The sequence below is a fragment of the Equus quagga genome, unplaced genomic scaffold (assembly GCF_021613505.1).
Source record: "Equus quagga isolate Etosha38 unplaced genomic scaffold, UCLA_HA_Equagga_1.0 220_RagTag, whole genome shotgun sequence".
Classification (NCBI taxonomy): Eukaryota; Metazoa; Chordata; class Mammalia; order Perissodactyla; family Equidae; genus Equus; species Equus quagga.
In genome coordinates, this window is record NW_025799647.1 from 2,734,237 (window position 1) to 2,758,992 (window position 24,756).

The following is a 24,756-nucleotide window of genomic DNA, read 5'->3' on the forward strand; positions in this document are numbered from 1 at the left end:
AACTAATCTTCTGTCAAAGCTTCAGTCAACCATGAGGTGGCGCTGTAACCAGAGACGAAAAGTGGAGGAAGAGAGGAGTGTAGCCTGTTCTTTCGCCCCTCGCGTGCAGCGCCTTGCGCAGCCGCCTGGGAGCTGAAGGGGGAGGGGCTAGGAAGCGAACCGGAATTGAGGGGCACTCCCGCGGTGCGCGCACCTCGACATCCGGGCATTGCCTTCTTCCTGCCCTGCCCTTCCTCTCCGCTCCCCTCCGGGGGCAACAGGAAGCGGAAGTGAAGAATGAGTATTCCGGCTGCCTCTTAGCAACGCGGAGTCAAGTGACACAACCAGCTGATTCCAGCCCAGGAAGACGCTGTGGCTGGGGCTATCGCAGCCACGCTTGCCGGGCCGGGGACCCGAGTCGCATAGTCATCGTCAGAATGTCGGGCAAAGACCGAATCGAAATCTTTCCCTCACGAATGTAAGTAAGAGGATAGGACAAGCAGCTCTCATAGGTTCGCGGACTCCCGCCCGGAGCCGCGGTCCCTCCATATCCTGGACCAGCAGCGAGGTTTCTTGTTTCCTCGGCCGAGCCTGAGCTCTCCCCAGTCTCTTTCCGTGAGTTCCGAGTCGGGCTCCCTGACGGCCCCCTCACACATTCCTCTGAGTGAACCAGACTGGACAGAGCGACTCCAGCCCATGGGAGAGGCTGCCGGTCCGCTGACTTTACTCATTAATCGTGCCGTTCCTTCCACACCCCCTTGTTGAGCCGGGCACTGGATTTATGTAATTGTGAATCGCCAGTCCTGCCCACAGAGCTCACAGGTTAGCGGAGACGTGGACAAGCCAACGAGATTTGATAAGTGCTTTGAGAAGGGAAGTTTACTGCGGTGGGAAGCGTATGGGAGAAGCTTCTAAGGCAAATTGGGAATTGAATCGAATCACCCCAGCGTGGACGTCAGATTCGATCTTGGATCCCCTTACGCATTTTCCAAGATCCTGTGAAACTCACCTGCGGTGGAAAAATGTCCCTGAGTTTCTGAGGCACTCCCTTTGCTCTCTCACCATTGCAGCTGGTTCCGACCTCTGTTGATATCACCCATCACATATCTTTCCCACTGGACTGTGAGCTCTCTCCAGGATGAGTGTCTTGATTATTAGTCCAAGAACGTCCACAAAAAAAGTTCTTTGGATGAACCCAGGCCTTGGAATCTGCTCAGTTGTGGGCTGCCTTTCTCTTTTGGCCTGAATTCTTTGGCAGGAGAAATAGCATAGCTATTTCTAGGTGTTTGGCCAGTTTGTAAAAAAAATTTTCAAGTTTTCTCAAATGTGCCTAACAACTTGTGGAAAGTAAAGATTGTTCTTATTTGCCCTCTCCTCCTCGTCCTCTTCTTTTTTTCAGCGAGGAGCAGAAAATCAGCTTTGGCTCTGACATTTAGATCTTCTAATTGTGGTCCTGTCTCTTTCGGAGTGTTCTGTTTGTTTTCATCCTGACCTTAGAGAATCTGAGGACACTTAAAAGAGTTATATTCAAACCCCAAACCCAGATTTTTGCGTAGGTGGCTGCAGCTCTTGATGAAATGAAGGGGTTTTTGTTGATTTTATTTTTATTTTATTATTTCTATTATTATAGTTCTTTTGTTTTTCACTTATTTTATTGAGGTTGTAATGGTTTATAACATTGTGTAATTTCACATGTACATTATTGTTTATCAGTTTCTGTATAGACTGCATTGTGCTCACCACCAATAGTCTAATTTTTATTTGTCACCATATATATGCACCGCTTTACCCCTTATGCCCACTCCCCAGGCCCCTTCCCCTCTGGTGACCACTAATTGATTCTCTTTGTCCATGTGTTTATCTTCCACATATGAGTGAAATCAGACAGTGTTTGTCTTTCTCCGTCTGGCTTATTTCGCTTAACCTAATACCCTCAAGGTCCATCCATGTGGTTGGGAATGGGACAATTTCATCTTTTTTTATGGCTGAGTGATATTCCATTGTGTACATATACCACATCTTCTTTATTCATTCATCTGTTGATGGGCACTTGTGTTGCTTCCACGTCTTGGCTGTTGTGAATAACGCTGCAGTGAACCTATGTTTATTTTTTAACTTCACCTACTGATTTTCTAATAGTTGCTTGTACTTGGCAGGAAGCAGGTCAGTGGTGGAGAAAGGCAGTGCCTGTGAGATAGATAAGGATCAGGACCACCCTGGGGTAGTAAGAACTGCAGGCTCCCAGCACTGAATGACTGACTCTGTCCAAACCTCTGCGCTGAGAGTCCACCAAACTCTAGCATGGCTTCTAACACCCTAAGGCTGTGCTCCTAGGACGATCCCAGGCCCCATTAAAATGCCTGCCAGAGAAAGCTCATGGCTGCCAGGAGAATTTTCTGTTTGTTTATCCAACACCTGACAATAGGTCCCTGACCGCCCTTTCTTAGGGCATTTACTAAAAAGGGCTTACCATTATGAGTCCTTCCTTTTCCCTTTGAGGTGTATATGTCTCTCCAACTTAGACATGTCTTTCTCAGGGATCTGAACCATTTCTTTGAAATGTAATCATCGGGAGGGATAGGGCCTCTGTCTCTCAGTCTCTGTGGGAAGATAGAATCCTAACTTCCCTAATTGCCGTTAGCAGACACAGCTGGCCTAATCACATCTCCACTGACCAACCGTTTGTGGTTTTCACTTCCCTGACTCTACTTGAGTCCCCTTTCACCCCCCTCCCTCATTCTTCCTTTAAAACACCCAGTCACCTCTGCGCAAAGCAGAATGGAGCTCAGCTCTTTCCCCTGTGGTCAGTGGTTACTGAATAAAATCTGTTTTCATTGCTTCAGCTAATATCTGGCTGTGTTTATCTTTGATAGTAGTCAAAGTGTTAACATTTTTTTGTTGTTACTTTGAGACTAAAAGTTGAAAATAGACTCCTTTGCACTTAGACAAGAAAATGATAGGTTTGTGAAGGTGAAAATTGCTGTTTGAGAGCGCTCAGCTTGCTGACTGAGAGGAAAATCAGGTGCAGGAAGTAGCCGCTTCTCTAAATATTTTCCTAAGGCTTAGCAGCGGGTACTTTGTCATGTAGTCAGATGTCTTTGATTCAGCTGGAATCAAAGTCATTATCCTAGCCGAAGGTCAGACGTTTTTCATAGGGCTGAGCAGCTGTGAAACTTGTAAAAGAACAGGTTTTTTAGGAGCTAGGCTAGAAAATGCACCGTGACTTCTGTTTCAGACAGTTCCACCTTGCAGTGTTATCCTGTGAAATGAGCTTTCACCCGCTTAGGCACCAGAGAGAGCGAAACAAGCTTAGGGTGGAAGCAAAAGAGGCGTCAAGGGTTTGGAGTCAACAGAAGTCAGTCAAACCCAGATTCTACTACATACTGGCTGTTAGCTCTTGAGCAAGCCACTCCTGGAGCCTCAAGAATTAAAATTTGTCTATTTCACAGAGGTTCCATTACCTGAGAGGAAATTAAAATTGGCATGGTAAATTCAGTTTTATCAACCAGTTTGTCTTTTTACTATAAACTTGCTGGAATCTGCAGTCCTAGTATTTGACTGAAATTTTGATCTGACTCTCTGAGTTCAAATGCTGGTGGTTAGTGTCAACAATACTGTATGTTAAATGTACACATTAGGGTGGATATTTCCTGCTCAGGCTGGAAGCTGAACCAGCCTCTCTTGGTTAGACCTCCAGTGAGGCCAGTCACTGCAAAGTGGCCAGTCAGCCACTGATAGCTAAATTGTTCATCTGATGCTACAGGCAGTGTGGCATGTGGTTGGGGTCCAGTGGTCCTAAGTTTGAGCCTTGGGCAAGTCACTGGGGTCAGAAATCTGGTTCAAGTTCCTGCTCTGCCTTCTCTTCACTGAGTGACTGTAGGAAAGTTGTTTCACTTTTCTGAGCCTCGTTTCCCTAACTTTCAAGATAATGTCTAAAATCCCAGCTATCGAATTGTGTCAGTAATCTTTGTGCTATGGTAAAAGACTTCAGTATAACCTAAGAATTTAGTCAAAAGCTTCATTAATATATGCTATTTTGCCGTTGGTTATAACACTAGTCATATGAAATTATATCCTCTTAAACAAATCACTTTAAGTATCTACGTTACACAGACTATTGTTGGATCTTATTACCCACTTGTTTTCCATTGTTAAATTTTATCTGGCATATGGTAGCAAGAACAGAAATGTCAATTTCTGCTATTGCTTTCCTGATTTGGTATTTGGGTTTCTGATGGGACAACATTAGGATGAGGAGGTAAAGAGACTTCGGTAGCTGTCACTTCTCAAGAGTCTTTACTTATATGTGTCACTTGTTACCTATTTTTATTTACAACTTAATAAAATGATTGGTATTAGGGTGTGGATTGGTGATATCCAAACACTTTAATGCCACACGTTTAATAGAAAAAGGTAATGTGATTGTGGCGTAAAATGCAAAAGGTACAAAAGAATATAGTAGTAAAAAGTAAATCCATTCTTTTCACTCAGCCCCATTTCCCAAAGGAAGCTGTTACCATTTTTTGTGAATCCTTCCTAGAACTGTTCTCTACATCTGTGAAAGCACATTTATCCCTTACTGTGCGTAACTAAGACAATATCATATAGGGAGCACATGTAGATCTCCCTTCCTCTCTTTTTTTTATGGCTGCATATCATTCCATTGTATGATGAACCATGACTTATGGAACATTTAACTTGTTTCCACCCTTTTGCTATTACAAATAAGGGTGGAGTATTCATCCTTAATCTTGTGCATGTTTTTGTATACAATCGGAAGTAAACTTGTAGGATTTATTCCCCAAAGTGGAATTGTTTATCCTGAAGGTAAGTGCATTTCAAACTTTGATATGTATTAGTGGACAGATTTTTTGTTATCCTTAATACACCTCTGATGGAAACTGAAACACATATTTTGTTTTAACTTACAAATCAAATAAGTATTTAAACTATGCTGGCATAGTATAAAAAGGCTCTTGATAAATTTTATTATGATTTAATAAATACTTATTCCAGAAATTGATTAAAGAGTGTTTTGTTTTAAATAAATAAACTTCTCGTTTATGGAACATTGAGGGTGGAAATCTACAGTATTGAGAAACCAATTAAACCTGTCAGCTACAAATGCTGTATATTCTCACTCTGGTGACATCAAAGAAAAAAGTATAATTTTAACACACTTGGGGAGATATTTTTATTTTTTCAAGCAATGGGATTAAATATCTTTAATTCTCTTTATATAGGGCACAGACCATCATGAAGGCTCGGTTAAAAGGAGCACAGACAGGTCGAAACCTCCTGAAGAAAAAATCTGATGCCTTAACTCTTCGATTTCGACAGATCCTAAAGAAGATAATAGAGGTAGAAGGAACTTTGCTTAGAACAGTATTTAGTTTAGAAATATCTAAGGAAAGTCCAGCATGGCCCTTGGCAGTTTAATTTTTCTTTAAGTTATTTCAATTAAACTTTTTTTCTTTCAAAAGTAAAAGTACTGTTATAAGTGTCGCAAGTTTCAGCTAGTTCATTTAATAAAAGCCAAACTCCTTGCTCTTGCCTGCAAAGCCCCACTTGATCTGATCTGGCCCCTGCCTGCCTCGCTGACCTCATTTGGAACATTCTTCCTAACAACTTCTTCCAGGGCCTTTGCATTAGCTGTTTCTTCTGCCTGGAATGCTCTTTCCTCAGAACTTTTCATGACTGGCTTCTCAGGCCATTCTGGTCTATTCAGCGAGGCCGTTACTGATCACCAAATCTGAAGTGACCACCATGTTCTTTCACATCTTCTTAGTTTATTTTTATCACAGTATGTACTACTCGATGATATTTTCTCCTTTGACTGTTTACCTCCACTAGAGAATGTAAGTTCCATGAGAGCAGGGACTTGGTCCTTTCAACACTCTATTCCCTGTGCCTAGAACAGTCCTGGCACATAACACGTTTTAATTGAATGCTTTTTGGATAAATGATGAGTGAATACAGAAGTATGTAAAAAAAAGTGAAGGTTCTTTCCCATGTCTCCCTCCTCCCTGCCCCAACTATCCTCTCGTTTCCAAGGAGTTCGTTGTGACACTTTGATTTATAGCCTTTCACTCTTTTCCTTCTTTCTTTTTGGTAGCATATACCAAAAGTAGTGCTTTTGTAAAGCATAAATGAAGAGTATCGTGTGTGGCTATGTGTGACCACACACATGGATGCTTTTAGTAACAAACATGAAAGTATTATTTTTATATATGTATATAAAATATATAAAAAAATTTTACATATGTATATATAAATTTATATATATATATTTATTTTATACACATATATTATATATATATAAAATCCTGTAACATTTCTGCCGCACTCTGCCATTCCCTCACCCCATGGCAGAACATGGACAGCTTTCTATGTGAATGCATGTAGATCTGTCTCATTCTTTGTAATAGCTGCATGGTACTCCATCGCATGGATAATGGAATTTAACCATTTCTCTATTGATGAATTTGTAATTTTACCATTTTGGCGGGGGAGGGTACTCTTAAATACTTGTGTATGTATGCTAGCATTTCTCTGTAAAAGAATCTTAGAATCTTGAGGACATACTCAATTTTTTTTTTTGAGGAAGATTAGCCCTGAGCTAATATCTGTTGCCAATCCTCCTCTTTTTGCTGAGGAAGACTGGCCCTGAGCTAACATCCATGCCCATCTTCCTCTACTTTATATGTGGGACGCCTACCACAGCATGGCTTGCCAAGTGGTGCCATGTTTACACCCGGGATCTGAACCGGTGAACCCCAGGCTGCTGAAGCAGAATGTGCAAACTTAACCGCTGTACCACTGGGCCAACCCCTCATTTTAATTTTTAATAGCTAACTGCCAAATTGGCCTCCAAATTGTTATACTAATTTATGTTCCTACCAAATGATTAGTGAGGGGACCTGTTTTCTTAAATTCTTCCTAACTGGATATTAATCTTTTTTTTATTCATTGCCAATCTGTTGGGCTAAAATTGGTATGTTATTTTAATTTGTATTACTTTTGGTTAGTTATGAGGTTGAGCATCTTCTCATGTTTACTGATAATTTGATTTTCTTGGGCAAGTTTTTCTCTTATTTTTTGGTAGAAGTTCTATATGTACATTCTAGTGAGAGTGTAAAATGCTAAAAATATTTTCTCTAGTATTTTGCTTATCTTTTAACTTATAGAAAATGATATCTTAATATTGGGTCAAATCTGTTAGTCTTTTCCTTTATATCGCCTTTGGGTTATATACAATGCTTAGAAAAGCCTAAAAGAATTAGGAAAATATTCTACTATATATTCTATTGTTATTTTATGCTTTTTTTTTTGAAAAAAATACCTTTATCTTTAATATTTCTGGACTTTTTTTTTGGTGTGCTGTGAGGAGGTAGGATTTTTAGCCTTACTTTGTAAATGGATGGCCACTACAATGGTCTCTTTACTAAATTCCCGTATAACCCTGGGGCTATTTCTGAACACTCTATTCTACTTCGTTGGCTTATCTGTTCCAGTACCAGATACATTTCATGATCATAGCTGTACACTTTTAATACTTGGGAAAGTATCTCCCTACCCACAGGTCCCACTTTTTCCTCTCTTTCAAAAAAATTGTTGGGTATTCTCAAACATTAAATGTTCCAGACGTATTTTAAAATCACTATGCCAATATTTGCAAGCCGATATCTTTTAAAAGGGGTTAATATCCAAAATATTTAAAGAACTCACACATCTCAACAACAAAAAGAATAACAACCCAAATAAAAAATGGGCCAAAGATCTGAACAGACATTTCTTCAAAGAAGATATACAGATGGCCAACAGGCACTTGAAAAAGATGCTCAACGTTATTAATTATCAGGGAAATGCAAATCAAAACTACAATGAGATATCACCTCACTCCTGTGAGAATAGCTATAATTAACAACACAGGAAACAACAAGTGTTGGAGAGGATGTGGAGAGAAGCGAGCTCTCATACACTGCTAGTGGGAGTGTACACTGGTACAGCCACTATGGAAAAGAGTATAGAGATTCCTCAAAAAATTAAGACTAGAACTACCATATGATCCAGCTATTCCACTTCTTGGTATTTATCCAAAGAACATGAAAACATGAATGCATAAAGATACATGCACTGCTATGTTCATTGCAGCATTATTCACAATAGCCAAGACTTGGAAGCAACCTAGGTGCCCATCAACGGATCAATGGATAAAGAAGATGTGGCATATATATACAGTGGAATACTACTCAGCCAGAAGAAATTATGAAATCTGGCCATTTGTGACAACAAGGATGGACCTTGAGGGTATTGTGCTAAGTGAAATAAGTCAGAGGGAGAAAGTCAAATAATGTATTATCTCACTCATAAGTAGAAGATAAAAACAAAAACAGTCACATAGAGACAGATTGGATTGGTGGTTACCAGAGAGGAAGTGGGGCGGGAGGGAGAAGGGCAAAAGGGGTGATTAGGTACAGGTGTGTGGTGATGGATTGTAGTTTGAGTCTTTGGGTGGTGAACATGATGTAATCTACACAGGAATTGAAATATCATGATGTACACCTGAAACTTATATAATGTTATAAACCAATGTTATCGCAATAATTAAAAAAAAATTACATGGGAAAAAAATCACTATGCCATTAGGATTTTGACTGCATTGCAGTGAATTTAAGAGATTCGATCAAATCGGCATGGACCTGTTCAGGAAGAAGGAAAGTCCTTCAGTAAAGATTCACTTTTATATTTCTTTTTTTGAGGCAGATTAGCCCTGAGCTAACATCTGCTGCCAATCCTTCTCTTTTTACTGAGGAAGACTGGCCCTGAGCTAACATTTGTGCCCATCTTCCTCTACTCTATATGTGGGACACCTACCACAGCATGGCATGCCAAGTGGTGCCATGTCCGCACCTGGGATCCGAACCGGCAAACCCTGGGCCACCGAAGCAGGATGTGTGCACTTAACTGCTGCGCCACTGGGCCGGCCCCATCACTTTTATATTTCTTAATGTGTTTGTTCTATGTGTTAATTCCAAAACTCCTAGTTTTACAACATTGTTAGTGACCATAACCAAAACTGTTCAAACAAAATTGGAAATTTCTATTATCAAATCAATATTTACATCACACCTGGCATAAAATACTGATGGTTATTAAAGGAACATAATTATGATGATTTTTGCCTATAAAAAACTTGGTTGAATCTGCTGTTTATGCTTTTCCAGACTAAAATGTTGATGGGTGAAGTGATGAGAGAAGCTGCCTTTTCACTTGCTGAGGCCAAGTTCACAGCCGGGGACTTTAGGTAAGAAGACTAGAGGAGTGTTTCGAAAAAGCAGGTGCTTTCATGTTCATAATTTCATTTAAAAACTATTTTTAATTAAAAAATACATAAGCATTAAGGACAAATGGTATCTTAATAATAGGGAAGAACAATTTAACCCCCTCACCTTAATACCACTGTCGGTGTTACCACCCACATGTATCTGTTACATAGTTGCAGGTACTGGTTACTTAATATTTTATAGTCTGTTTTCATTTACCATTGTATCATAAACATTTTTCTTTGTTTTCACATGGCTGCATAATCTTTCTTTAGATGTACCATAATTTATTAATCTTTTCTCCTAATGGTGGACTTTTGGATTGATTTTCAGGTTTTTGGAATATTAGAAAAAGTGCCAGGAACATCTTCATGCATATATATATATTTTTTCTATAAATTATTTCCTTTGGATAGATTTTTGAGAATGGAATTGGTTGTTTAAAGGGCATGAATTTTATTGCTTTTACATTAATATATTCTTTACAAAGCATACAAAATGGTTTTAGTTATTGCTTTACAAAGGGGTTTTGCCAATTTGAATGTTATGTGATTCTTCAGATAAGCCTGTGAGGTAGACTAGGCAAGTATTGTTATTCTCAGTTTAAGTTCAGTGTCTTTCTGACGTCAAATGCTTATTTGGGGCCAGAGGTGGAAGTTGTTTTCAGAGTTTTTAATTCTAGTCTTTTTACCCATGACACAATGCCTCCATCCTTAGTTTGTATGATCTGGTGGGCAGGTCTTATAGCCTGAGGGCCATAAGTCCTTTTGAAGCGGTAGACTTGACATTTTGCCAATGCTGGTAGGCTAACAACTTACATTGACTTTTCCCGCAGAGGCAGGGAATCAGTAGTGTATAAGTAGTATTTCTGTGTTTTAGGGTGGTTTTGGGGAAGACACTTTATTTTATGATAACAAGTGGGAAGTCAGACAAAGCCAGGTGGAAGTTAGGTTCCAGGGTAAAGGAATTGAACTCCTGATCAGCCAAACAGGAAACCTAGAAGGAAGGAAAGTTTTCTCCAAATTACATTAAAATAAAAATCCCTAAAGTCACATCCACGCACTACATGTCTGACTGAAAACTCAAGTAATCCACTTACTTTAAAAGCATTCTTTGTTGTTTTCTTATGGCTAACGTTTCTAATATTGTTCATTCTTTGCTTTCTCAGACCCTTCTCTGGCAGCAGTGATTGAAAAATTGAAAAAAAACAATTTTGATAATTGAAAAAACAATTACCAAAACGTGCTTAATTGTGATGTCTCACTCTTGCTGAAGTTACCCAATGGGTCCTTGTAGGTTTCTTCTCACTCTAAAAACTCAACTAAGTCAAGGCCTTTTCTTTTTCTGCAGCACCACAGTTATCCAAAATGTAAATAAAGCCCAGGTGAAGATTCGAGCAAAGAAAGATAACGTAGCAGGTAAGTTTTCAACCCTTTAGAACCCTTTGGAGAAAAAAGGTAACACTTTAAAATTAACCTGTTGATCCAGCAAGATCTTGATGTCCCAATTTCTCTTTCTACTTAGAACAAGTTGATTGGCTTTACATGTTAAAACCATTGTAACTGGTGGTTGTCAGGGCATGGGGGTGGGGGAAGTGGGGAGTTGTTGTTCAGTGGATATAAACAGTTATGCAAGATGAATACATTCTAGAGATCTCCTGTACAGTATTGTGCCTGGAGTTAACAATACAGCACTGTGCACTTAAAAACTTGTAGATCTCATGTTGGGTGTTCTTAACTACACAGACACACAGGAAAGAAAACAAATCTTGGAGGTAATGGATATGTTTATTACCTTGATTGTGATGATGGTATCGTGGGTGTATCCATGTCTAAACTCATCAAAATGTATACATTAAATATGTGCATTTTTTGGGTATATTAAGTATACCTCAAAGCTGAAAGAAAAAAACCATCTTAACAACTAGATCTCTTATTACTCAGGATAATTTGACCTTTGAGTACGAATGAACACACTTTAGGCAGGTTCTTAAATTCATTCATTAAAACCAGTTACAATTCCACTCTCTTGACTTTTGAGTATTTGCTGAAAAAGAAACACAGGAAGCAGTGATTACAAAACAGTACTTCAAGGACATGTTTGTGAATCCATCTGTGTTTGTGTTTCACAGGTGTTACTTTGCCAGTATTTGAACATTACCAAGAGGGAACTGACAGTAAGTGTCAAACTTTTTGTGTTAGTGTGTGTTTCTCCTGATTCCTCTTTAAATGAACCTTCTTCTGGAAAATGGTGCTAGATAGACCTTCTTAGAGTTCAGTGGTTCCAGTGTTAGAAGCCTTCTTATCTGTACAGTCAGGACAGTACTTAATCAGTTAATCAAAAAAGTGTTAGGGAGTCATGAAACACTGTACATGTCTTAAAATATTTTGTTTAAAACTAGAAATACATAAATGTATAATCATTTGCCATTTTAACAATATAAGGCCATGGCCTTTCTTTGAGTATGAATCTACTGATTAGACTTCCATGTTACCTTTCTGCATAAACCATAATGTGCTGTTTATAATTTCCGGTTTGGATCTCTTTAAAGAGAATAAGATCTTAGACTCTGTGACACAATCTGAATGCTGACTCTTCCTAGATTTTTAAAGCCCTCTCTCAATTCTTTTATAGTTGTCTCAGCTTTTCCTAATTTGACAGCATTGTTTGGGTAGTAACACATCTTTACTGAGTCTTCCCAAAGTGATCGACTTTTGTTAATAGAAACAACAGTGTTCTTCCTTTGACCTTCGTTTTTCATTGGTTCATGTAGAATATTTAGTACAGCTCAAATAAAGAGGTAGAGCATTCTAGAGAGTCAGCTTTTAACAAAAGTGTCACTGGACCGGGGCATCAGGCAGTATGATCCACAAAGGGATTGGGGCACATTGATTAACCCAGTAAGCTGGTGAAGTGAAGGTTGGTTAAAAACTTCTCCTGTAGTTATATTTAGAATAGTATCCTTGTGGGAAACTATTCAGCAGCATGTCTGCAGTGTTTGGGAGTGAGGTGGGCACTTCATGTTTGCATGTAACAAGCGTTAGTGGATTTGTTTTTCCATGTTTGGTATTATTCTGACTTATCTTTTGGGGACTTTTAGGGAAGATTATTTACTCTCTAATTACAAATGTTGTCTGACTGGTTTTTTTCAGGTTATGAACTAACTGGTTTAGCCAGAGGTGGGGAACAACTAGCTAAACTAAAGAGGAATTATGCCAAAGCAGTGGAACTACTGGTGGAACTAGCTTCGCTGCAGGTCAGTAGCAGAAGAGCTGGAGAACTCTGCAGGCTGATTTCTCATAGTTGATTCAGATCTTGAATCAGAGCCTGCTGCACTTAGTACTGTAAACTGTTTCCATGAACCTATGTGAAACAAGCCAAAGATGTTTTGATTTCTGAAATGGTGGCTTCTGCACCATTGTCCCTACTTTTTACTACTAACGAAATGTTGGTGCAATGGTATAGTTTCACTCTTTGCTGGGTGAGAACAGCATCAGTCAATATTAGATTTAAATGCAAATATAACGTGGTTTATGCATGTAAGTCATTTTCCTTTGTGGCCAGTTCATATATATCTAGGTCATCAGTGCATAATTCTCTCCTCTTACCATTTTTATAACTTTAGGTGAGTCTGAAGTAAACAAATTATAGTAGCATGGAAATCGTGTTAGCTCTATGGACATCTCACTAGAATTTTCTGTTTTTTAAGCTTGTTGAAAGAAGTGATCTTGGTTTCCAGAAGTTCTTTACAAATGCAGTCAGAATTAAGCCAGTGAACAGGGTATGATTATGAAGACTGTGCTTACATTATTAATTTGTCCTCTTATTTTAGACTTCCTTTGTTACTTTGGATGAAGCTATTAAGATAACCAACAGGCGTGTAAACGCCATTGAACATGGTGAGTATAAGCTGCCATGAGGTGCTTTGTTCTTCACTTGTCCGTATGCCACATTTGTTACACAGCTGCTAGGAATCAGGCACTGACTGCAGGTGACTGAGACATTGTCCCTGCCCATGGTGGGAAGGCAGTGAGTCAGGGGTACAGGAAAGTATTAGTAGTGCTTTGGTAGAAGTATGTGTGTGATTTACAATGTGTGTGGAGTTACAGAGGAGAGTGGTGAGTTAAAAATTATGAAATGTTTTAATTCATTTCTGGTTAATTCATGAATAAAGGGTGAAATTCTATTTCTCAAGGGCCCTAGTGTTTTCTTTAGTTCTTTATAGTGATTGAATGATATATCTTTTTGAACACATTAAATATTTAATGTTAAATTCTTCTCCCTTTGGCCTTATGTCCTGTTCTTGAGCTCTTCTTTTGATTTCTAAAAATAAATTTTTTCATTTGATGCATTTATTTTTCCATCTTTTATTTCATTATTTTAAAACTATGCATAGTTTTGAAACAATACTTTTTGCTCAAGAAACTCAGTTTTCATTAAAGAAACATTTATTCAATTTTAAGGTAAGAAAGGAGCAAAATTTGAAACAGCAAAGAAATTAATTTTTCTTGGGCTCTATGTGTTAAAGAGGAAGTTATTTCACTTTTTAAAAACTGAAAACACATTTCCCGATTGCTAGTGGCAGGCCTTGTACATGGAATTGCAAGCAAAACAAAATGGATGGTAGTTCCAACTCTCAAGGCGTTCACATTCTAGAAACAGAATAGGCAAATTCTATGTAAACAGAACCTTACGACCGACACAGGTCTCAACTTACTGCATTCTCTCTGCATGATGCTTCCTTTTTTAATAGTGGATTGCTATTATATTTAAAATAACATCTTTGGTTCAATATTGCATGTTCACATAAATTCAGTCTATTCATTGTTGTGTATATCGTGGTCCCGTATTATCTGTCCATAGAAAAGACACTAGAAGGGCATATACCAAAGTCTTTACAGTAGTTACTTTAGCGTGGTTGGATTATACTTCCATTTTATTTCTTTTTCTTTGTCTTTTTGTTTTCTAAGTTTTCTGCATTAAATGTATGTGAATTTTACAGTTTGAAAAAACAAATAACTATTATAGAAATGAGCACTGGCAATTTTAAAAAAGGAGGTTTGAAGTTCTCACATATATATTTTTTTCAACCCTAGTCATCATCCCCCGGATTGAACGTACCCTTGCCTATATCATCACAGAGCTGGATGAGAGAGAGCGAGAAGAGTTCTATAGGTTTGTTGGAATTGGCAGTTATTGATCATTTTTTGTTTTCCATATTCCAAAGGCTCAATTTGCTGAGAGACTTGTTGGCTTATGTTCTTTAGAGTTAGCACAGCTTGTATTTTATTCTGATAAATAAAGGAAGAAAAAATACTGCCAAAGGCAGTGGAGACAAATCAATGCCAAGTTTTACACATACCTACAACATGGCATCTCCAAATTGGAACTTAGGTCTTCAGAGAAACCATTAATAGACTTAAGTATTCTTTAAAATGAAACAGTGATTTAAACTGGGTGTTTCCCACATAAAAAGAAGCTGAAATTAGTCAACAAATATGTATTCCATGTTGAGTATGTTCCAGGAGAAGGTATAAACTACTTGAGGGCATTATGTAATCGCCATGCATCACTTAACGATGGGAATATCTTCTGATAAAAATGCATCGTTAGGCGATTTCATTGTTCTGCAAGCATCATGGAGTGTACTTGCACAAACCTAGATGGTTTAGCCTACTACACACCTAGGCTGCATGGTACTCATGGGACCACTGTCATATATGCAGTCCATCGTTGACCAAAACGTCATTGTGCAGCACGTGACTAGTGTAAATCATACTGTTAGAGAATTAGCACAGAACTTGAGAGAAATGATGCATGTACGTGAATTGGTTATGAACATTCACAGCTAGTAAGGACAATAAGTACTAAAAAGGTGGTGTACAGGGGTCAGTGTGCCAGGTTCAGACAAGTGGGAGACAAGTGATAGCAGATGTATTCAGGGAAAACATGGTTGTCTTGGACGTTGAGTAGCATCTGAATATGATTTATAATCTTAATTATCAAAGGTTATTTAGTTTATGTCCTTCAGTGACCTTCAGGGTTGTGGTCATCTAAATTGAATGATCCAAAATTTTACTAAATGTCTGAATGCTCAAATCAGGGAATGGATTTCAAAGTTTATTCACCCCGGGATAGGAGCTTTTGAAATCAGTTATTAGCATAAAAATATTTGTATATTCTACTTCAAATCTGTTTTTAAAAAATGGGTTATAAATAAATAGCTATTGAAATTATTAAAAGTAAAATTTTGTTCTAGTTTGTAGGTGTTTATTATCCTTGTGACAAAACTAGAAGGAATCAAATTTACTTAGTACTGAAACAGTGTTGAGAAAATCCCCTCCTTTATTTTACAGGTTAAAGAAAATACAAGAGAAGAAAAAGATTCTCAAGGAAAAATGTGAGAAGGACTTGGAGCAACGGAGGGCAGCTGGAGAGGTGATGGAGCCTGCTAATCTTCTGGCTGAAGAGAAGGATGAGGATCTTCTGTTTGAATAATCTTTCCTGCTCTGGTTCTTTCAGAAGCCCTAACATGGCACCATTTTAAGTCACGATGTGTAGGTTTTGTATGTGTGGCTGTTTATTTTTTTGGCCTAAGAATTTCACTGGTTGTAAAAGTTTCCTGGATGTCCATTTATGGGATTCCCTTTGCAGAATCATAATTCAGCAACCATTTATCACAGAAAAGATTTGTAGAATCTGTCCAGGAACTTAAAGAATTTATTCTGCAGAAGTGTCACCCTACTCTATTTACATCTGTTACAAAGGATCTGCCTACCAAGCATATTAGGAAACAGCAGTGGTCTCAGGCCAACACACGGAGGGCAACTACTGCTGGAGCCCCTTTGTTCCTACCCACTTGCACACCTTAGCACTGTTGTCTGAGATTCTGCAGCCATCCTTGTGTTACTGTGGTACTTCTCTCCTCAAGCTTTATGAAAACCTTCACTTAACTTTTCCTTGCATGACAGGTGTCTGTCCTGTCTGTCTTGGGAGCAGTTCTGCCAATTTAAATGTGACTCTGGTATAAACAGTAAAATCATTTAAAAATGAGTTGTTTATTAATTTACTGCTAAGACTAACAGTCATGTTCTTATGCTCACATTGGCACATGGGATTGTCATCCAAAAGGAGCTTTCTCTGCAGACATGTAGAAGTGGGGCAGCCTCCCTTTTCCTCCCTTCATATTATCAGCGATTTACTAATAAGCTTACTGAGATGACTGCTGAGTTTTGGGGTACTAATGAATGTATGACTGCCAATGAGTTGAAGGCTTATTAATACTTCTTTCTTTCCTAATTTAAGAAAAAATCCTAACTCCTATTTGGGATTAAGTACTAAGGTAACTTTCTACTGTTTTATAAGCAGTAACAACTTGCCATCTTCCATATAGGAATATGAGGCATTTGTGTGGCCATATCATGAGGTGACTGAGATTTTTTGTAGTTTGATTTGATGTGAGCTCTCCGTGATCACTCAGGCTTTCTTGTACCCAGCTCCAGGCATTTTTGACATGATTGGCCATGGAACAAATTTTAGTAAAATTGTGATACTGGCCTTATTAGTGTTGTATGTAAATCAATTGATATCGTAGCCTAGGCTCTTTAAAGCACCAGTTTTGCTAACATTTAAGTACCTGCTCTAAAATAATAGACCTTAGTTATGTGCCAGGTACTGTTCTAAGTGTTTTACATATATTATCTCATCACAACCGCCATAAGAGGTACATATTATTTTAATCCCACATTTCACAGAAGATTTGAGGCACAAGGAGCTTGAGTAGTTTGTCCTCGGTCAAAAAGCTAGAAAGTGGTGAATTCAGACTAAATCCAGGCAGTCTACCTTCAGAGTTTCTACACCTTTCACTTCTATCCTTTCTGCCTCCCCGATGTTTAAAACTTTGGGTAAAGGTAAGACGTAGGGCCTGTGTGTGTGTGACACTTTTTGTTGGTATGTGATTTGCCTCCTTTGGGAGATACAGAGTAGTATAGTAGAAAAAGGGGAGAAATGAAATACATCATCTATTTATCAACAACTTATATCCTGTCCTCAGCGTCCTCAAATCCTTGGCTGCATATAAGCAGAATTTGCCCACATATTACATACTTTCTTCCCCAGAAAACTTCCAAGTTCATGGCATTGTAGGGAAACAAGATCCACATCTGTGCCAACAGGGGGCACTCCTCCACCATGAAGAATACATTAAAAAGTATTGTGCGTTTCATCCCGAGGTTCCAACGGACTTGCTTCAGGCACAAACTTGAAGGCAGCCTGTTTGTCAGATGTGTTGAACCATGAATGGAGAGGATATAAATACAGCAAGAGAAAGTACTCAGTGGCTTTTTTTTATTTGAAATATAATTTTACTTTTTATTTTTACAATAACAGTGTGCAGTATGACATCTCAAAATAACAAGAGTGCAGATACAGGGTAAGAGAGTACAAAGGACTAACAACAGATGTCAGGTTACCTTTATTAAGGCTAAATCCCTGGTTTATATTTTCCACACACATTCACAAAATTACATTCAAATTATTCCTTATCAATACATATTCCTTAGGCCAGGAGAAAAGGAATAAAATTCCAGACATTAGATTTTCATAGAAAGCAAATCTGGATTAGTCTAACTACTATTCTTCTTTCTGTTTGTTCTGACTTAAGAAAATTTAGTAAAGGAAGATATTTCCTTATTTGCATTAACATGTGCATTCCATTAGCTATTGGTATCATTCCTATAAGTGGTTAAGACCTCCCCCACACTGGGGTCTCCAATCAGAACCACAGAGAGACAGGAAATGGAATTGGCCAGAGCAGCTCAACAGTTAGGTGTATAGCAAGGCTTTTTTCCATTTTCTTTCAAGGAAGTCAGCAACAACTCAGTTTTCTCTTTGTTTAGGGACTGTGTTGAGTATCAGCACATCCAGATCACTAGGACTGAGACAAGTTTGGGGCATAAACATTTCTCTCTCTCCCATTGCTGATGAGGAGGGAGAGAACTATAGGACTTTACTGACCCCCCAGATCTCTCTTGTCACCTTAGACTTCCTAAAAGTATACTCGGGCATGGCATGTGCCTTAGTAGGGGGTTTGCTTGTTAAAGCCATGTCTGAGTCTTGACAACACATGGCCCTAGTGTGGCCCTGCAGTCTGCAGGCTAACTCAGAGACTGGCACAACAGCCACTTACTGACACTCCCTGAAATATCATCTAACTTAACTTACACTACCAACATTTTAGATTTTAGGGTTGAAAACAGCTGTCAGTTATGATAAGCAGTTCACAAATCTCTATTGTCTACCATAGACTACCTTTCATTCCTGAGGAGAAAGTACACTGGAAAACTGAAAAGATTAAGTGCTTTATATTCCTTGGTTTTCAATGCTGAAAATCAGTGTGACCTTTGCGTTTTCTTGCCATAAGCTGGAGTGTTTCAGACCTGAAGACAGTATGTATGGCATTCCTTCCCTAACCCAGTAATGTTACTTTCTTCCTAAGGAACATTATCTTGAAAGTATTTCCACATAAGACACACTCTGCAGCCAACTTTGAGGCCATGCAAATTTGAACAGAAAAAGGCAACATATAAACTGTCTACATTTGTTCAAATAAAATTCCGTAGAAGAGAAAAAAATCAAATATATACATGACACTGAGACAAACTACTCATTAAAAACAATTGCTTATGTTAAATTAAGTGACAACTCAGTATTATTCCAGTGTTTAGCTTTGGGAACGGGAAATGCTGTAGCTAAAGTCATCATAAAAATAAAGACATTCACATTTGAGGTTGTTTGTCACACATCACACCATCCCTAAAGGCTTGAAGAAACTAACAAATTGACTTTCCATGTCAATTACAGAAGTTGAATTGTAAAGCTACAGCTATAGAGACAGTACAAAAATCCCATTAGCTTAAACATTTATGATATAGCAAGCTGTTGCATTCTGGTCATAAGAGGCAGACCTTGTTAGGATAAAAACCTGTTTCTATATGCTTAACTTTCTCCCCTCTAATGTTCTTTTCCTAAGATGTTCAAGTGACTTTCAGGTCATCCTTTCCTTCTGATCTCAAAGTCAGCTGTCATCATATTTCCCTCAGATATATATAATTTTATTTCAATGTTGACCAAGTGTTCTCAATGACTATTTGTCAACCTATTAAATATTAGTATACAGTACAGCAGCTACATTCATCACAGAATTCCAGTTTATTACCTATATAACACAGCACAGTCATGAAATTATACTGTGCTCATATATAAAAATGCAAAAATCTATCAAACGTGCTATGTCCTCTCATGTACATAAAAAACTATCTGCATCATGAGGAAGAAACTTAGTCAACACAGTTTATATGAACATCTGCCATTCATAAAAATCTAACACACATTCTATTGTACTATCCAGATCAGAGAAAAGAAGCAAGGTCATCAAATCACTTGCAACAATTTAAGAAAAAAATTAAGAAAATTTAAGAAAATCATATTTTTAAAAAGATCAGCATACGTTGTGTACGTTTAACTAGATCAGAGTCTGCCGAGCGTGCAGAAAAGTCTGATCCACAAAGTTTGAGCTAAAAAATTGGTGCTCTAATGGAATGTTTTTTAAGAATTAAAAGACATACAAATGAATTCAAGCCTAACAGAGTAGCTCCAAACCACAGTGGCACCTTTTATTTAGGAAAGTATTTCTGATGACTAAACCAGTCTTCTGGCCAAATACTGTCTTGCACAGTGCACTGAAGCACATGTCCCCCCCCCCCCCCCAAATTTCCATGAAGTCATTTAAGTTAACTGTTAAATAACAATATTTATAACTGTGTGAGACATGGACCATTGTGTATATACACACAAGTTTTTCATGGAAATATGACTAGGCAGAAAAGATTTAGTTAGGTGAAAATAGAATTAAAGGTTTTTACATGGATAAAATGGAACTGCTCTGTTGAAAGCTTCCATTTAGAATCCCCAAACGAGGCAAGAACCTCTAAAGCCATGAATAGAGAATAAAGACTGCTGTGCACAAATTGCCTAAGGGGATTTTCTCACTAGCTTGAGATCTAAGAACAAGTCTACAGCTTATACTGCCTGCCACCTTATCCTCACCTTTCAGCATCTTGCTGAAGTATCAGGGCTGTTTTCCTACTGGCACTTTGCCAGCTCAAGTCCAATCATGCCATGGAACAGACGTTTCCTTCACCTCAGCCAAGTGGATGGCACCCACTGAGGTTCAGTATCAAGTTTATTAATTAATCTAAGCAATTCCTGATAGGCTTTATCAAGATCTGAATTCACAATTGCCGTGTCAAAGTAGTGGCCATTGTTCTGCTCCATCTCTCTAGTCTTCTCAATGATTTCTCTCAATTCCTCAGGCTGCAAAGAGAAGATAAAAACTGTGAGGTCATTCCATTCCTTACCAAATATAGAATGAGACAGAGATGGCTGAAGAACAAGAAATGATCTTACATTGATTTCCTTCTCTCTCTCAAAATCCTCAACCTCAGGAGCTCCTCCCCAACCCTGTCATGGCCACAGTGACTTCCTTTGCTCTGGTATCTTCGGGACTCACATTGTGAATCATCTGGGACTCAATATAGCCCGTTTATACTGCTATTTAGGTTTTCATATATTTCTCTTATCTCACCCACAAGACTAGAGGCTTCAAAAGCACAGAAAGGAACTTTGAATTCCATACAGACACGCGTTTTCAAACATTTTAAGGCATCATATCCTCTCCCTAAAAATAACATGTGTAACACAGAGTGAACCCTTCTGGTTGGAGCAAGGGCAGCAGGACCCAAAGTGCCATCTCCTCTCGGCTCTTACAGAGAACCCCTGCCCTTTATATCTGTTCCAGAATTAGACAGACTAAATCTTATCGGAAAAGAAAAGGATTAACAGAATGGGTATCTTTTTCTATGAAAACATTGGTGGTCAACCCAAGACTTAATAATCTGTTTTTTGGGAAATAGCCTAATATTTTAAATTTCTTCTCTGTTTTAAATACACAAAGAAGGTCTTTAAGATGCAAAAAAGTATCATAAGAAGAGTTTGGGAACCGATACAGAACAGGCTACTTTAAAATACTGAGTAAAGCAAACAGCAGTTTCACATAGACAAGCAGGTCGCAAGGCTATGCGCAAAACTTATCCAGAACCCTCTGATTATCAGGCACACGTGTTCAAGAAAGTGAAACTACCCCCAAATCACTCCTGTCAATAAAGAGAACTCAAATGCAAATGTCTCAGATATAAAGGTCACACATCAATACTATATTGGATCCACAATACAAAACAATTTCTATCAGTCAACTGGTTGAACTTCTGTGATGGTAGTAAAACATATTAAAAGTATGACAGCTGTGGCTCATCCTGAGGCAGTTTCCTGTGTGGCTCTCTGATTTTCATTCGGGAATGTTGTACATCTGGCTATGGTACACAGAATCCTTTGTGCTCCAGCAGGGACTTCACTACACCATTGTAACTGAACACACTGTGACATTCTTGCTAAAACTTCTGTCTACTCAAAGCTCAAGATTATTGAAAGAACATTCAAGAACTCAACATAGAGGGGCTGGCCCCGTGGCCGAGTGGTTAAGTTCGCGCGCTCCGCTGCAGGCGGCCCAGTGTTTCGTTGGTTCGAATCCTGGGTGCGGACATGGCACTGCTCATCAAACCAGGCTGAGGCAGCGTCCCACATGTCACAACTAGAAGGACCCATGACAAAAGAATATGCAACTATGTACCAGGGGGCTTTGGGGAGAAAAAGGAAAAAAATAAAATCTTTAAAAAAAAAAAAAAAGAACAACATAGAATCTAAACTTCGTGGTGCTAGAGTTGAAATGTAAATGTTAAGCCCCACATCTTATACAGATTCACATGAACATCCAATCCACCTAGTTTATGAAATGTAAGACATTATTTATTTCATCTTTTGTCAAAATGGCTTATATCATTTATTTGGTACTCTATGTTTTAATTTCCTCTTATTTTTCAAATTACAATTCACGGCTAAGATGAAACAAAATGTTTTTGCTCAAAAATTTTTGGACTGAAAAAAATAGTCTATAGGCACAACTGTCTGTATCAGTTCATAGTTTCAGTTTACCACTCTCAAGCCCCCATTCTAACAGGACAGAGTCAGAGATTCAGAGTATAATCAGATAACTGATTGTTTACGTTCTGTATGTAGGCAGGAAGATTTAAAAATCTGCTTTGCAATTTCTAGAGAAAAGTCTGCTGGGATTTTTTTTTCCCCCACTAACAGCTTTCCTGAGATAAAATTCACTTAAAATTCACTCATTTAATGGTGAATTGGAACCAATACAATGGTGAATTCATACAATTCACCCACTTAAAATGCGCACTTCAATAGTTTTTAGTATAGTCACACAGTTGTACAATCAACACTACAATCAATTTTAGAACATTTTCATCACTGCCCCCCGACAAAAAAACCCATACCCGGTTAGCAGATATTCCTGATTTTCTCCCAACCCCCAGCCCAAGGCAACCACTGATCTACTTTAGGTCTCTAGATTTGCCTATTCTGACATTGGTCAATGGAATCTTCCAAGTCTTTTGTGACTTCTTTTACTTATGTTTTCAAGGTTCATCCATGTTGTACCATGTATCAGTACTTCATTCCTTTTTATGACTGTTTTTCGAGACTTACAATAAAGCTACAGTAATCAAGTCAGAGTGATATTAGCATAAATACACAATAGAGTCCAGAAACAATCCCCACCCACCTCTGTTACATATTTGGTCAGGTCATTTTTGACAAAGGTGCCAATGTAATTCACTGGTAGAAAGGATGGTCTTTTTCAAGACATGATGCTAGAGTCACTGGATATCTACCTGTGATTAAAAACAAACAACCTCTACCCTCACCTCACACTAAAACAAAGACTAATTTGAGATAGTTCACAGACCAAAAAGTAAAAGCTAATACAAGAAAGCTTTTAGAAGAAAACACAGGATAAAATCTTTATAAGCTTGGAGTAGGCAAATTTTTTAAACAGTACACAAAAATCATTAACCATAAGAAAAATTGAAGAGTGTACTTCATTAAAATTAAACATTTCTGATCTTCAAAAAATATCCAAAAAAGGTACAAATGCTTTGAGAAAATACCTATATCCAGAAATATACTCTTTACAACTCAATAAGAAAACCTAATTTAAAAAAATAAGCAGACATTTCACAAAAGAATATGCCTAAATGATTACATGAAAAGATGCTTACTATCGTTAGTCATAAGGAAAATGCAAATGAAAACCATAATGATAACACTTTACACCTATTAGAATAGCTAAAAAATTGTTACAAACCAACAGTAGCAAAAGTTGATAAGAATGTGAAAACAATGGAATCAGAGTGGGAGCATAAAATGGCAAACTGCCTTTAAAACAGTTTGGCAGTTTTTATGCAGTTAAAACATACACTTTCCATTTGATCCAGCAATTCAAGAGAAATGAAAATATATATCCACCAAAAGACTACGAATGTTCAGAGTAGCTTTAGTCACACTAGCTCAAAATTGGAAACAACCCAGGTTTTTAACTGGTGAACGGATGCAATGTGGTATATTTAGATCATGGTACACAACTCAGCAATAAGAAAGTTAGAGGCAACATAAATGAATCTCAAAAACATTATGCTGATTAAAAGCCAGGTGCAAACTTACAACATACTGTATGGTTCCATTTGTATGAACTTCTATACAACAAAACAAATCTATAGTAACAGAAAGCAGATTAGTGGCTGCCCGGGGAAGAGTGGAGGGGTATTAATTTCAAAAGGGCATGAGAAAATCAGAGTGATGAAAACGTTCTAAATCTTGACTGGCATGGTAGTTACACAGGTATACATTTTACTAAAACTCACTGAATTACACAATTAAAATGCATGCATTTTATTGTATGTAAAGTAACCTCAGTAAAGTTAATTTTTAAAAATCAGAAAATTCTAATTAGAAAATCAAGCACATTGTATACTGTTAAAACATTTTGGTGCTGATTAAGTTCCTACTTTTAAAATATGTATAATCAGTATCTTTCTAGACCTCACTCAACTTGGGAGAGCTAATCGAAAATAAAGTAGGTAAAAAATTCCATGAAGGAACTGCCAGAGACCACCAGCCAAAAGACAGTTGCTTAACCTGTTTTGGAATGGCATCTGGAACCCTGGCATGACACTGAAATCCTTGCTGGAGAAGAATAACCTAACAAAAAGTAAGTGCGTATGTTAGAAAATGGAAAATTAGGCTGAACAAGCTGAATGGAGTCCACTCTGGTCCTTAATGTGCATCCCTTTCCTTAACAACCATGGTATTTCTGGTCTACCAAAGTAGTCACTGGGCACTAAGTTGCACAGTGTTACTCTTGCTTTCCTTATTATAGTGTGATCCTCCTCAAGAACAGCCAGCAACCACGTCTCATGTTTCTTTT

The 24,756-nt window shown here is 38.1% G+C and overlaps 2 protein-coding genes across 3 annotated transcripts in view; one reads left to right on the forward strand and one right to left on the reverse strand.

The window, feature by feature from the left end:
* The first annotated feature begins 284 nt into the window (after positions 1 to 284).
* On the forward strand, positions 285 to 16,358 carry LOC124233764 (V-type proton ATPase subunit D). Its single transcript, XM_046650951.1, has 9 exons — positions 285 to 457; positions 5,223 to 5,340; positions 9,207 to 9,286; positions 10,656 to 10,723; positions 11,437 to 11,481; positions 12,458 to 12,561; positions 13,138 to 13,204; positions 14,402 to 14,480; positions 15,662 to 16,358. The coding sequence occupies exons 1-9, from the start codon at positions 417 to 419 to the stop codon at positions 15,801 to 15,803; spliced, it is 744 nt and encodes a 247-aa protein (XP_046506907.1). The 5' UTR covers positions 285 to 416; the 3' UTR covers positions 15,804 to 16,358.
* Positions 16,359 to 17,654: 1,296 nt separating this feature from the next.
* LOC124233765 (protein PALS1) overlaps positions 17,655 to 24,756 on the reverse strand; it is a 90,008-nt gene continuing 82,906 nt past the window's right edge. For both annotated transcript variants that reach the window (XM_046650953.1, XM_046650952.1), the window contains exon 15: positions 17,655 to 20,678. In XM_046650953.1, the coding sequence (XP_046506909.1) occupies positions 20,502 to 20,678 (177 nt within the window). In that variant the 3' untranslated portion in view covers positions 17,655 to 20,501. The remainder of the gene's footprint in view (positions 20,679 to 24,756) is intronic.

Excerpts from the sequence above, each read along its gene's own strand:
- LOC124233764 (XM_046650951.1), top strand. The coding sequence starts at position 417 with ATGTCGGGCAAAGACCGAATCGAAATCTTTCCCTCACGAAT. Across the intron at positions 5,341-9,206 it reads TCCTAAAGAAGATAATAGAG|ACTAAAATGTTGATGGGTGA; the intron begins GTAGAAGGAACT and ends ATGCTTTTCCAG. Across the intron at positions 14,481-15,661 it reads GAGCGAGAAGAGTTCTATAG|GTTAAAGAAAATACAAGAGA; the intron begins GTTTGTTGGAAT and ends TTTATTTTACAG.